The sequence below is a fragment of the Miniopterus schreibersii genome (genome assembly GCF_964146895.1).
Source record: "Miniopterus schreibersii genome assembly, chromosome: 7".
Lineage (NCBI taxonomy): Eukaryota > Metazoa > Chordata > Mammalia > Chiroptera > Miniopteridae > Miniopterus > Miniopterus schreibersii.
In genome coordinates, this window is record NC_138108.1 from 52,464,461 (window position 1) to 52,479,203 (window position 14,743).

The following is a 14,743-nucleotide window of genomic DNA, read 5'->3' on the forward strand; positions in this document are numbered from 1 at the left end:
GCGAATGGCCACTTATAGATTGCGCAGTTAACAACGGAATGGTCCATCAATGGCTCATCTGATATAGTTAAAAGGCAGAAAGAATTTCCATGTTATTTCTATCACTGTCATGGCTCAGTTGAATCTCTAAGATTAGAAAATATTCTGATGCTGTTCAGTACTTGAGGTCCATGTTGATCAAAAAACAACCTGTTTGACATGATTATTCTTGCTCTGAGAAAAAGGGAGACCATTTGCTGCTCTTTATAGAGGAGCATGTTGGAGGGATCCAACCGAATTAATTTCTAACTGGATTATTCCTGATGACAAAGGTGAAGGAGATTAAGAGGTAGAAACTCATAGTTATAACATAAGTCATGGGGATATAAAGTAAAGCACAGGGAATACAATCAATAATATCACAATAACTTTGTACGATGACAGATGGATAGTGGACTTTTTGTGGTGATCACTTTGTAAGGTATAAAGATGTAAAATCTCACTATGCTGTACACCTGAAATTAATATAATATTATATATCAACTATACCTTAATTAAAAAGAGCTTTACATACCAGCATAAAAATTAGACATGAAGCCAAAAAACAAGCAAACACACAAACAAAACAACCATGTTTGTGACTTAGCTCCTTAGACCCATTTTGCTTCATATATGTGTACTTCACACGTGTAAGTGTAGTTACATATTCTTTTATATTGGACTGATTCACCATGAATGGAACTCTTCATGATGATTTTTCCCCCCTCCCATCTCCCTTGATCTTACATAAAGTTTCCTCCATATTTTTACTTGCAAAATTGCTTTGGAATTGTTCCCTAGATGGGCCATGTATTCCTTAGTAGAGTTTAAATGCCACAAGGATGTGGACTGTGCCCACCTTCTCTGGCGTCCCCCCGTGGAGAGTAGTCCTCAGTGCAACGTCATACAAGCCAATCCACCTGGATCCAGTCTTTGAACCAATTTAGTAAAGCAACAAGAAACCAATTAGAAATGTATTTTAATTACTACCAGGCAAATGTTTGAAAGATGGTACCCACATTTAAGGATGTTTTGAAATGGCAGGTTAAAGGACCTTTATCATGAAGATTTGGGAGGTTTCTCATTGCTTAGCGTGTCACTCTGTTTTTGACGAACAAAATTATTCATTTGTTAATACTTCCTTCCTCTGCACTGCCTTGGTTTAATGAGTGTGGAACTTACACAGGGGAAATATTTGTGAGCTGGCTCTCACCCTTCTAGATCGGTGCTTTTCTCTCTTCTGCTCCGCATTCTCTGTTCAGTTTACTAGGCAGTGAGGTAACTTGAATTAGCAATGCAGCTCTTCCCAGACCTAACTTTTGGGATTAACATATGCCCCCATGGGGAATGCATCTCAACTGACAATCTCAAAAACTGGAAATGATCAAGTAGTAAGAGTTCTCTTATGGTTTAAAAATGTAAAACCTGCTAGAAAAATTAATATGCACATCAGATGTAACTTATTAAAATGTCTTCTTAACTGTACTGCTGTCTCCTACCATGAGTCATGGGATGTAGACTACAGTTTTTCTTCATTTATCTCCTATGGAGATGACAATCAACATTTGATATAGAAGAGAGTTTTACAAATGTTTGCTTTAAAAAAATTGCTCAGTGTTTAAGGAGCTCTTTCTGGATGGTGTTGCTAGCCTTTTTCTAGCTGAGTAATCTTTTTTCTTACTAACTTGTATCAGTAAATTTATTCACATAAAAAGAAACATTACCCACCTGTAATAAACATCCCTGAAAGTGCAGTAGCATTCACTCGAGCAGTGCACTTTTATGGAGATGATTCTATTTTCAGGGTTGCTGACCTTTTGCCTTCTTATTGGTTGCCATAGTGATGATCTGAGCTCTTAAGAGAGCTTTACTAGAATGAGGGAATCAATATGTTTTTTAACTGTAATGTTTACATTGATAGCTCCTAATAACATATATCAAAATAAAATTTAGTCCAATATAAATGTATCTAATAGTGAAATTTTATTTTTAGAAACATGTTTAAATAGGTGTTTATGTAAATTGCAAGTGATTAAGTGTATTCTGCAGCTTTCTTAGAATATTTTTGTGAGCTCATAAAAATATAGATACAACTTGTAAATGTATCTATATTTTTGTAAATTTAAATTTGAAAGATCCATGTGAAATGGGTAATAAAACTCTTTTATAAGCAAACTTCAGAGGTTGCAAGTACCATGGTTAATGATTCTAAAACAAAGTCAAGTTAGAGAACTCTCTTACACCTTGTCATAAGAACACTAAAGGCCAAGCTCTCCTCATGTGCACCGGTACAACTTCCAGTGATTGCAGAGGACTCCTGAAACACTTAGGAGAAGGTAAGTTGGTGATCTGCCAAAATGCAGAAGGCAAAGTGGAAGAGCATGGAGTGTGTTTGTTTCCAAAGTTCACTTAACAGCGTTAAATCTTTTACTCATTGATTGTAGATAGGCTACTATTTTTAGGATTATACTGAAACTGCTTTGAACACAATTTTGAGGAATTTGATTACTTTTCCTTCAGAATGAAAGAATAATTGCTTTCCAATTATATTCATATGTTTTGGTTGAAATTGTAAGTAAAATGTAAGTACATTTAATATAACTCTAAGATTGTCAATTGCAAAGGAGGAAGTGTGAGGAATGGCTTAATTCACAAGGTCCATTATCGTAATCTGTCTAGACTCTAAGGTGCAGGTGTTATGCTATTGCTTTCCGTGCCCTGTGTCTAACTAACCCTCTCACTGGCCTACAGAGTCAGCTGGCAGTGGGATGGGGGAGGGTGCAGTTTGCCCAAAGCAAAATAGCCGCATATAACTTGCTTCCCTCTTTCCCAAGCCTGCATTTTTCTTCTTCTCCTTGATGTTTGAGAACCTAGAATTAAGTTAAGACTCCAGAATTCTGTGTCCATATTCTATCAAATATACCCCAAGGTTTATTTAAAAAAAAAAAAAAAAAAAAAAATCAGCGCCCCCTGATGGTAGGACTAGGGGATACAATTAAAATCGATGCTGAGGCTGTCTGTGGTGAATGAAAAAAATGAACTATGTGCTTATTTCAAGTGTCAAAATAACTTCTTGGAAAAACACCAGAAATATCTGACATCATAGATTTTTCATGTATCACTGTTTTTTTAAATTAAAAAAATGTCTTAAATGTAGGATGAACTTTTAAAAAAATTGGCTAGATGTGTTTTAAAACTAGAGTGACAAATTTAATTATATCCCTATGATGTTATTTGGTTTCAATTATCATATTTATTTTTCTAAAGCTAAAAATCTTATCCTTTATTTATTAAGACCAAAACTAATAAAACTTTTAGTGATTCTGCTATTCAATTTCTATTTATTGACCATCTACCACTGTAAACATGGGACGCAGTTGGGAACAAAGCAGGCAAAGTTCTTTCCTTCACGAAGCATATGTTCTTTGGAGGAAATCGGATAATAGATAAATGAATGTATGATGTGCCAGGTAGTAATAAATCCAGGAATTAAAATAAAACAGGAAAAGTGTATAGGGAGTGAATGGGGAATGAAAAGGAAGGACTATTCTAGGTAGGGTTGTCAGCCAAGATCATCATTTCCTGCCAGGATTATTTCATTAAGTTTCTAATCTGTCTCTTTGCTTTTACTCTTGTGCTCCTAGTGACTTCACATAGCAGCCACACAGAACATAAGTTGGATCATATTTTATTTGCCTGCTGAAAATCCCGCAACAGCTTCTACTTAAGAATAAAATTCACAGTCCTTTTAGCCTACAGGACCCCACATTACCTTTCTCTCTTTTACTTCCCTGCCCCACTTCCTTCTATCTTTCTCCTCAATTACGGCACTCTAGGCCTTGGTTGTTCCTAACACAACAGTAGGTCTCTATCTTGGGACACCTCTTACACTTGCTCTCCCTTTGCCAAAACACACCTCCCTGAGACACCTTGTGTTGTTGCTCCCTGACACCTTCCAGAGTGGTCTTTTAAGACCAGCTGTTTAAAGTAGCATCGGCCATCACTCTGCCCTGCCCAGTGTTGCTCAGTGGTTAGAGCATTGATTCGCCCACCCAAGGGTCTCTGGTTCGGTTCCTGGTCAAGTGGGTTGCAGGTTCGATCTGGGCCTTCGTCGGGGCACATGCAGGAGGCAACGGATTGATGTGTCTCACTTTGATGCTTCTCTCTTTTTCTTTCTTTCTCCCCCTCCCTCCCTTCCATTCTCTCTAAAAATCAATGGAAAGCCCGGCTGGGCGTGGCTCAGCTGTTGAGCATCGACCTAGGATCTAGGCGATCGGGGTTCGATTCCCAGTCAGGGCACATGCCGGGGTTGCGGGCTCGATCCCCAGTCGGGGGCGTGCAGGAGGCAGCCGATCAATGACTCTCTCATCATTGATGTTTCTATCTCTCTCTCTCTCTCTCCCTCTCCTTTCCTCTCTCTGAAATCAATAAAGATATATTAAAAAAAATAAAAATAAAATTTAAAAAAATCAATGGAAAGAGTATCCTCAGGTGAGGATTAATAAAAAATAAAAATAAAAAATAATAAAGTAGCATCAGCCATCACTCTGTCCCTTTCTTCTGCTTCCTTTTTCTTCATAGCACTTACCTCCTCTTGCTGGGTGTGCCAGAACATACCATCACAAGAGCAAGGCCTTGGTCTCTCTCACCCCTGTATCTCCTCCACAACTGGAGTGGTGGCAACATATTGCAAGAGCTCAGTAATTATTTGTGGCATGAATGAATGAATGTGTTCTAAAGATGGACTGCTGAAAAATGGGGAGAAAATAGTAGAAAAATGCCAAATGCTTGGAGGTTTTAAAAACGATCCCCTGTGCGAGTGCTTTCCTTGGTCCTACTTCTGTCTCCATTGTCACCTGGCATAACCATTCCTAGATGCAGCCTAACCTCAGCTCCCTTTCCCTATCTTTGCTTATAACACAGAGAGTGTTTGTCAACTAACATAAGTGTACACTGTGTAGCTGCACATGATAGACGTGAAATTTTGGTGACTGCATTTCCAATTTCTCAAATATTTGAAATGGGTTGATTTATGGTCATGTTCTTTTTTTAACTGCAGCATCACCAAATGCCCCAAAGCTCGGACCCATGGAGCTGACCGTTGTTATCACTGTGCCAGTTTGCCTGCTGTCCGTGGCAGCAGTGCTGAGCATTTGGGCGTGCCAAGGTCGACAGTGCACCAACAGAAGGAAAAAGAGACAGAATGTGGAGGAGCCCCTCTCTGAATGCAATCTGGTAAATGCTGGAAAAACTCTGAAAGATCTGATTTACGATGTGACCGCCTCTGGATCCGGATCTGGTATGTGCCCATGGTCCATTTTTCAGTAAGGAAACTCTTATTTAAAATGAATAAAATAGCCCTGGCCACGTGAGCATCGTCCTATACACCAAAAGGTTGTGGGTTCGATCCCCGTCGGGGTGTGTATGGGAGGCAAGCAGTTAATGTTTCTCTCTCACATCGATGTTGTTGGTGTGTGGTTTTCTCTCTTCTTCCCTCTCTAAAATCAATAAAAACATATCTTCAGGTGAGAATTAAAAAAATAAAGGAACAAATAAAAACAATTTTTAACAAAAAAGGGCCCCAGTATGAATTGCACTATTTCAAGTGCTTCATGTGGTCCATGCTAAGTTCTCGTGTAGAAGCTTGTTTTAGGATTTGATGAAGAGAAAAAAGCCTCATGGCCTAAAGAATTAAGTCCTTTCGGTTGGCTTTTGTGCCTTTAGGTATTTAGATTCTCCTCCTGACAGTCAGAATTTCTGAAGCATGAAAGAGTCTCTCCTCTGCCCTGTCCTCCATTATGATTAGGAATAATCATTGTTGCTCTCTCGGTAATGATTCACGGGCACAAAGGAGGTACCTTATTGAAGGAGTTGAGTTCTGAGGAAGAACACTCAGTTATGCAAAGTACTGTTCTTAGAGCACCTTGGCTTGTGGCTTGAAGGTCTTCTGAATCTGTCGGCACCCCTGGGATGTGTGGGTGAAGTTCCCAGGGAGCTGACCTGAAATTAAAATCAAGAATCTGTTCTTAAAGCACAGAAACGAAAGATGAAAGGGGGGAGCACAGCATTCCCGTGCTGGCTCTTGCTGCTGAGGTTGTATGATGACTCTTCCGCTCTAATGGAACCCCAGAAATCGGTGGAGCAGCTCATGGCACCCCGCTGTGCTGTGGCCTAAATGGCCCTTCTCATAGCACAAAACGTCTGAGGGCTTTTCAGGTTTCTGGTGACGGAGCAGAGTTTCCCCTGTAATAGCAAACTCCCTAAATGGCAGCAGGCTCCCTGCTCTCATATATACTCTAGAAATCCTGTCAGCATGCAGTGTCACAGAAATGTGACCTTGGGTGAGCCCAGGTGAGCCACTTCAGACTCCCCTGTACCCTCCCTTGCTTTGGAAAGATCATTAAGGGTGATTAACCCAAACAGATTTTAAGGAATGCCCATTGCCTTTAGGAGCATCCAGGCAGGCACAGTTAACAGGGGTAGACAACAGAGGGACACTAGCATCTATATGAGCATTCATATGGAACATGATGCAACTATGGACTCACCAGGGAGCCCAGAAAAAAGGGGCCTGATAATGCCACCAGGAAGCCCAGACAGTTGGCTGCTTCTGGGGGCAAGATCGCCTGCTCACTCACTGACCAAAATCTCAATGTTTACACCGTCACTGCACAAATTAGGTGGCATGTCTCCAGGGGAGGAGTGCTGGAAAAATGTCTCTGAACTGCAGTTTATAAAACTGGAATCCAAATTAAATTCTTGGCTAGAAAGCTGGCATTCTTCCTTTAAAAGTAAAACTTGTTCAGGCTCAGTACTCTTTCCTACCTTGGGAATTTTGGGGCCCACTGCACCCTAATTTTTTGAGCGCTGGCAACAATCTAGGCACAGAATATGTACACAGAGAGCTCTGATTTGTGCCAAATCCCTTGAAACCTTAAATAATTTCTTTATGAGCCCCAAGTGATTAAATAACTATCTACTTAATTACCAGCAAGACATTTCAGTTCATCAGTGTTGGGCTGAAATGTGTATTTTGGAGCAACTCTCTGAATATGTTTAATATGACCAAGGATTTTCCTTTCAAATAAATGTAATAGAGATTTTATAACTGGAGACTGTATATTTAGTTTAAGAAAGTAGTCATGAGCCAGGGCATAAAATAAAAAATTAATGTTAAATTTTTTGGTCTTTTTGTTCATCTTTAAACCCATTTCTGGATTTATTGACTGCTGGGCTCTCTCTTCTTTAGTCTTTTAAGATCCCTCTTAAAAAGAAAGCTGTAAATGTACCCATGCATGGATGACTTTTTTAATGAACAATTTGAAAGAGTTTTAAGCACTTTCTCCTTAAGTCAGCTGCATATCCTTGGCAGTGACCACTGGCTGAGAGTGAGTGGTGGCAGCACTGCCTTTGATAAGCAGAGCAGGGTCTACCTGCAGCAAGGCTTCTTCCATCAAAGCTCACCCCTGGGGAGGGAGTCGGGCGGTTCTGCTTCCCCTCTGCCTTTCTTAATTGGCCAGTGACGTTAAACAACAGGCAACTTTGTCAAATGTTGAGAAACAAAAACTGTGAAGCTTATCCTTGACCTGGTCAGGGACACGTTTCAAAGCGATATAATGCCTGCAAGAAAGGAAAATGCACTGATGTGTTCCTGAGCTGTCTTTGAGAGTGGACTGTGTCTGGGTGGCTTCTAAGAGACTGGATAGGTTGCTGCTTTACTCTCATGATGGGACACTTCTGACGGATGGTGACATTATGAAAGGTGCCGTTCCATCAGATAGGCATTAGCTTCTACAACCCTGTGAAAAAGAATAAAGTGAACCTACAAGGGAAAGCAGTGTCCATGTATCTTCAAATGAAATCTCTAAGTGAATAACACAGGAATTAGATTATTTGGGTGTTGCTTTGAAAGATACTGAGGCAGCTTTCATTGAGTTTTACTGCCTCAACTTAATTGCCTTGCTGAGTACTTTAGGTGATATTATCTTACTCTGTCCCTGGTGTGTAGTATTGATCGTGTGCTTGATCAATCTGCAGTTTGAAAACATAGCCAAATATTGTTGCGTTGTTGTTGGTAGCGGTGAGTGCATGTGCAAGCCAGGGGAAGGAGGAGAGAAAAGAGGTTGAGATTTGGCCTAGTAATTGTTAGTACAACTTTTATTGTGTGTGGTCAAGTGGTAAATTTGACTGTAACCTACAAAAATAACCCATATAGTTTGCTGCTAGAAATCTTCCCAGCAGGGGAGGAATGCATCATAACCACTAAATGGTGAGAGAGCAAGAGTTTGGACTGAAGACCAGTGTTTTAGTTGTAGGTCTGCCTCCCACTAGCAGCTTATTCCTGGGCCAGTCCATGGTTACTGCGGGCCCCCAATTTTCTCTTTCCTAAGATGATGAAGTTGAACTAGATGATCTAAGAAGAACTTTCTGGCTGTGGGGCTTTGTGACTAATTGTTGAGACCGGTAATAGCAAACTTACAGTCTGTGCTTATTTAGTCATAGTGGGTGGTTCTCATGATGATGAGAACATGTGAATAAACCTTGGCTCATTTCAGAGCAGAGGCGAGTCCTACCGGAGCTTGCACAGTTGCTGCAGTGAGGGTTTCCCAGCTATCGAGCACAATGACAACAACTAAACATGATCTTCCGGAATAAATTATACTGTAACTCCTTTAACTATATCCCTCTAATTGTAAGAGTCATGAATACCCACTGTAGAAATCTAGAAAATGTACAAAATTAGAAAGAAGCCTATCACAATTCACCTTGATTCTACTAAATAGAAGGAGCATTTAGCATATTTCCTTTTCAGCCTTTTTCCCTGTGCATGTTTTGAGTAGCTAGGTACACTTATTTAGATGGTTAAAATTTACTGTGCTATTTTAATTTAACACAGCAAAAGTATTTTCCCATATCATTAAAAAATACCTCTTCATAAGCAGCATCATTATTATCGGCTCTGAGTAATCTGACCTAAGACATAATATTAAGGACTACCGATTATTGAGTGTATAATATGCTAGATACTGTGCTGAGTGCTTAACATGCTTATTAATTCTCATAGTATCCCTATATGATAGGCGATATTATTACCTCCTGTTTTTCAGACAAGGAAGCCAAAGCTCAGAGAAGTTCAATAACTTGCCCGTGGTTACCATGTGGCACAGCTGAAATTTGAACCCAGGTTTTTCTTATTTGTACTCTTAATCTCTGCACTATATCTACAATTTTTTTCTATTATAAGATATGTTTCCATATTTTTCCTCTAAATAATAATATTTTAAACATTTTTGACATAATCATTTTGCATTTGCATTCAATCTTTAGGATAGATTTATAGAGGTAGAGTTATTGATTCAAAGACTCTAAATGTTTTACATGTACTCAAAATATATTTTCTTTGATTTTTTTTATTCCACAGAAAGTATCCACTTGATATTTTCTATGACTGTACCTTGCTTTTAGTAATAACATGATTGATTACCTCTTAGACTGTTGAATTTGATTCTTGACTTTCCAATTTTAATTTGTTTCTTTAAAAAATGCTCCAAGAATTCTTCTGCATTCCCAGTTGTACCAGGAACCATACATTTTATTTTAAAGGCTAACAGTGTTTTTTGTACTTTTGTGCAGTTAGTAATCTGACTGGCTTTAATGCACGAATCAGGGAGATGGTGGGCAATTCCAGAAAATCAGATATCTGCAGCAGCAGGCTCTGTTCAAGAAATTTTTATTTGTGAATATGAGAAGAGAAACTCATACTAAGAATTTGGAATCTTTTTTGAGCATGCTTTGGCGTTAAATTAAAGTTTGGTGTAAAGGTGCTTATTTCTTCAAAATCAATAAAATTAAAGTGCTTAAATGTTTGCTTTTAATGTGAAAATAATGGTCATCCGACAGTCCTTTTCTGGCACTTACTGTTTTTAATCATCTATTCCATGTTTTCTTTGCTTAGGTTTACCTCTGTTGGTTCAAAGAACCATTGCCCGGACGATCGTACTTCAGGAGATAGTAGGAAAAGGTAGATTTGGTGAGGTCTGGCATGGGAGATGGTGTGGGGAAGACGTGGCTGTGAAAATATTCTCCTCCAGAGATGAAAGATCCTGGTTTCGTGAGGCAGAAATTTATCAGACGGTGATGCTGAGACACGAGAATGTCCTTGGTTTCATTGCTGCTGACAACAAAGGTATTTTCAATCTAATTGGTTTCAGCAAATAAAATGTTACATGTATTATCAGATGAGAATAAATAACCTTTTTGTTTTAATAAAATCTACATAAAAGTCTGATTTCTTTTTTGAGAAAAGAAAAATCCTTTTCTCAACAGATAAATGTACATAAGTATACAATAAAGCAGGAGAAACCTGTGATATGAAATCGTGATGACACTACAGCCAGGTTGATATTTAAAATATTTGATGACTGGCCTGGCCGGCGTGGATCAGTGGTTGAGCATCGACCTATGATCCAGAAGATTCCCTGTCAGGGCACATGCCCTGGTTGTGGGCTTGATCCCCAGTAGGGGCGTGCAGGAGGCAGCTGATCAATGACTCATCATTGATGTTTCTCTCTCTCTCTTTCCCTTCCTCTCTCTGAAATCAATAAAGACATATTTTAAAAAAATAATAAAATATTTGATGACTGGTGAACCACCCAATCAGATCAGAAACTTCAACTGGAACAGAGTCCTTGGAGAATCCCACCATGCTGCGTTTATCTGGAGGCATCTTATGGGGGGAGTGTTTTGGGTGTCCAGGGCAAAGGGATGCCATTGGGAGTTTTCAATAGCAGCTCTTAACTAATCAGGACAGAAATATTTCAGTAGTTCGATAATTGATACAAATATATCAGTGGATGCTAGCTGAATATTCACCTTTGCTAAGACTGTACTTATCTGTACAACAGACTTAAACTCCAGGACTCAGGCTTTCTGTGAACATTATGGGAATGGTGGCAAGCAAGACAGTTTTAGTGACATTTTCTATTAATGTACTTTGAGGATGATTTATATCTTGAGGTTTAACATTAACAGCTCCAAACAATATTACTTTTTGAGTTTTGTGGAACAAGACAGAGCATCAACTTTATGGTATTTAAATAATATTTATAAAATATTGTATATGTCCCTGAGTAATCAGGGACTGGATATGAAGTTTGTGGATTACCTGTGCTCTTTTTTCTCTTTTTGTATAGCTTTTACTCACTTAACTGTGCATTAATTTTCTTAAAGGGAAACAGGGAACAAAGGTGAGCAAATCTCCAGTCCATTGTTTTTTATTCAAATCAGTAATATGTGAAGAACTTTGGGAGGCAGAGATTGTAACCTCTAGCTAAAAATCAAATTATCTGTGGATATCAGGCACCCATCAATACTTAAGAAAATTAAACACCTATGATTATTTTTATCTAATATACTCTAAATCATTAAAGTATTCATTATTGATTAAATGGCAAAAGAGAAGCTTAGGCTCTTGTACATTTTGGCCATAATTGCGTTTGTTCATGATATGTCTTACCTGATTCGCTAGAGAGAAATTGAATAAAAGCAAGATGAGCTTAAAAAAAAAGATTATTTCCAAATTCTTAACTACATATTCTTTGAGAATATATCCAGCCTACTGAAAATGAAACATTTCTTATTAAGCTGTTAAGAACTTCTTTTCCTTCCTAATGTTGAGCTAAACTACCTCCTGGTTAGATTAATTAGCAATGTGGTGAAAGCAGTAATGACTGTAGTTATATGGATCATCTTGATGGGCTAATTTAATCATGACATTTATTGGATTATAAAACAGTATGCATAAGAAAGATCATTCTTGACTTTCTCTTCTTCACTTACTGGTCTATCTCTGTCAATAGCTTCCTTGTTGGTGACTTTGTGCCTCATTCCAGATGGTCTCTAACATCACTTTCATCATCATGAATTTTTGTATCTTTTGCAACACAGTTTCACTTTTTCTTCATCTGTCTGACAAAGACTTTGATGTGAGAAGGCAAAGATAGCCACTGGTGTTAAGCTGGGGGAGAGGTGTGAGTAAGGGTTTGTTCTATATGAGGTCAAGTTATTAGTGAACTTTATCATGTTCTGTTGATTTTTTTTCATTTCCAGGAAACTTTATCACTATCAGATTTGCAAATTAACTGTTTGGATAACAAGGAACTCTTGTACATAAAACACTAGGTAGCAAAAGTCCTTAGCAAATGCTCAGTATGGTTTTGTTTCTCTGAGTATTAGAACCTGTCAGGACTGCCCAGGGCTACTGTAGACACTTTATCCCAAAAGCTAAAGCTAACTCTAGGGTGTCTAATATCTAGAGAAGTTTTAGGGCAATTTCTCTTCTGCTAAAAATCTTTTACAAGCTCTATTAGCTTTTGGCTAAATGGGGCAAATTATTTGAAAATGTCTAGTTGTGTTTGGCTCTTAATGTAAGCTTTCGGGGAAAATCATCAACTTCATATTGGAAAGGTGATTAACATGAACGTTCTTAGAATGTCAGCACTCTTATGACAGTAAGAATACTTTGCGTAAATTTGTTATATTTCTGTTTTTTATTGATTTAATCTTTCTTAAAATCTCAAGAGAAATTTATAACACAACACTGAGCCTAAATGCCTCTCTCGGTAGTTTCTCCTATAATGTAGTTGTTGTTACCGGCAAGTACTGATATAGAGGGAATAAGAAAGGAGTTGTTCAGTTAGAATCACTGCCTCACAGCTTCCTATAGTTTTGGTGGGTACATATAACAGGTTGTAATATGTCAGCATCTTCAGGAACTCATTGAGAATTTTTACTTTACTAACTCGAACTGTTAGCATTATCTGTGGAGGAGCTAACTTTGTTTTGTTAACAATAGAGGTTTACTTTAAACATGGACATTGGTTAAAAGCTTTTGGCTTCTTTCTCAACATATATTTACAGCAACAAAATTTTTTCCTGTTAGATAATGGAACTTGGACTCAACTTTGGCTTGTCTTGGAATATCATGAACAGGGCTCGTTATATGACTATTTGAATAGAAACACAGTGACAGTGGCTCGCATGGTCAAACTGGCACTCTCCATAGCTAGTGGTCTGGCCCACCTTCATATGGAGATTGTTGGTACACAAGGTATGTATTTTCTTTCTAATTTTTTTCTCCTTAAATGTGAAGATAGGAACACTAAGTTGTATTTTAGTGTTTAGTTGTATTTTAGTTTATTGCAATTATCAAATGTAGAAACGCTGAAGGTACTTTATAAAGCTAAAGATTTTGTCATGATAGAGCCAACTGTCAGCTTGTCATTTTGTATGTCATCCATAATGATATTTTCATTCCTGGTCACTCCATTTTGTTTTAGCATGTATACCTGGAGGATCTTGCTTTGGTGGCAAGTGCTTTATGTTCAGAAAATACAAATAATTTAAATGCTTACCTTTGATAATTAAAAGAATTGGAAAGGGCAATGTGGTCTTGAAAAAAATATCTATATATCATGTACTTGAAGGCCAAATAATACCCATTGTCTTTTCTATTTATGGAGTTAATAGAGAATTGGCTCTAGAAAGTCATTAGCCTAGTCAGGGTAGTGGTTCTCAAATTTGGACTTATGACCCTTTTAATCTCTTAAAAATTATTGAGGAGCCCCAAAAGTTTGTGTGTGTGAATTATGTCTATTAATATTTACTAGATATTAATGTTTAATATCTATTAATATTAGAACTAACATTGAGAAATTAAAAATATTAATTTACTTAAAATAACAATAATTATGTAACCAATTAAATACTAACATAAATAACATAATTTTTTAAAAATTTACATAATTTTTGTAATACAAAAACTAGTCTAGTAAAAATTATGTGGATTCTTTTACATTTTTGCAAATCTATTTAATGCTTGGTTTAATTTCTGTATTTTCATACCTTTTCTTTATTCAATCTGTTCCAATATATTGTTTTGGTTGAAGTAGGTGAAGAAATGGTGATATCACACAGACATGTAGTTGAAAATGGTCTCGAGGACCCCCATGGATCTTTGGGCCACACTTGAAAACAGCTGATCTAGGGTAGTAGATGTTTGAAACTTCTTTCGTAAGAGAATATTTGCTGAGTTTTTATGTGTACATAGCAATGCTAATTATTTCCCTATTCATTCAGCAAACATATATTACTTGCTACTAAATGTTACCTAGTGATCTAAGCATTGAGGGCATGGTTATTACTACGACAGTCTCTGCCTTCATGCAGTTTATAGCCTAGTTGAGAGAGACAGATAAACACATATATGAATTAACAAGACAATTGAGATAGTAATAAGAGCTATAATGAAGGCAAAATGGGAGACTGACTTGGGATGAAGAATGGGTGGTCAGAGAAGACCTCTTTTAGGTGACATTTGAGCCAAGTCTTCAAAATAATTCCTTTTGGAGAGATTCAATCTTCAGTAATGAAAAAAGTGAATATGCTTTTCTTATGCATCACAGGTAAACCTGCCATTGCTCATCGAGATATAAAATCAAAGAATATCTTAGTGAAAAAATGTGAAACCTGTGCCATAGCAGACTTTGGATTAGCTGTGAAGCACGATTCCATACTGAACACCATTGACATACCTCAGAACCCTAAAGTGGGAACCAAAAGGTAAGGTAGCTTATTTTGGTGGTAGTTATGACTGACCCGTAAACATGAATGCCTGGGATGTGTGGAGGGAACGGGGCGGCAGGTCCAAATGGGAAACCATTAAGTC

The 14,743-nt window shown here is 37.8% G+C and overlaps 1 protein-coding gene across 2 annotated transcripts in view; it reads left to right on the forward strand.

Moving 5' to 3' along the window:
• ACVR1C (activin A receptor type 1C) overlaps positions 1-14,743 on the forward strand; it is a 67,772-nt gene that overhangs the window by 44,579 nt on the left and 8,450 nt on the right. For both annotated transcript variants that reach the window (XM_081143086.1, XM_081143087.1), the window contains exons 3-6: positions 5,078-5,317; positions 9,974-10,204; positions 12,959-13,126; positions 14,481-14,637. In XM_081143086.1, coding sequence (XP_080999212.1) covers positions 5,078-5,317; positions 9,974-10,204; positions 12,959-13,126; positions 14,481-14,637 — 796 coding nt within the window. The remainder of the gene's footprint in view (positions 1-5,077; positions 5,318-9,973; positions 10,205-12,958; positions 13,127-14,480; positions 14,638-14,743) is intronic.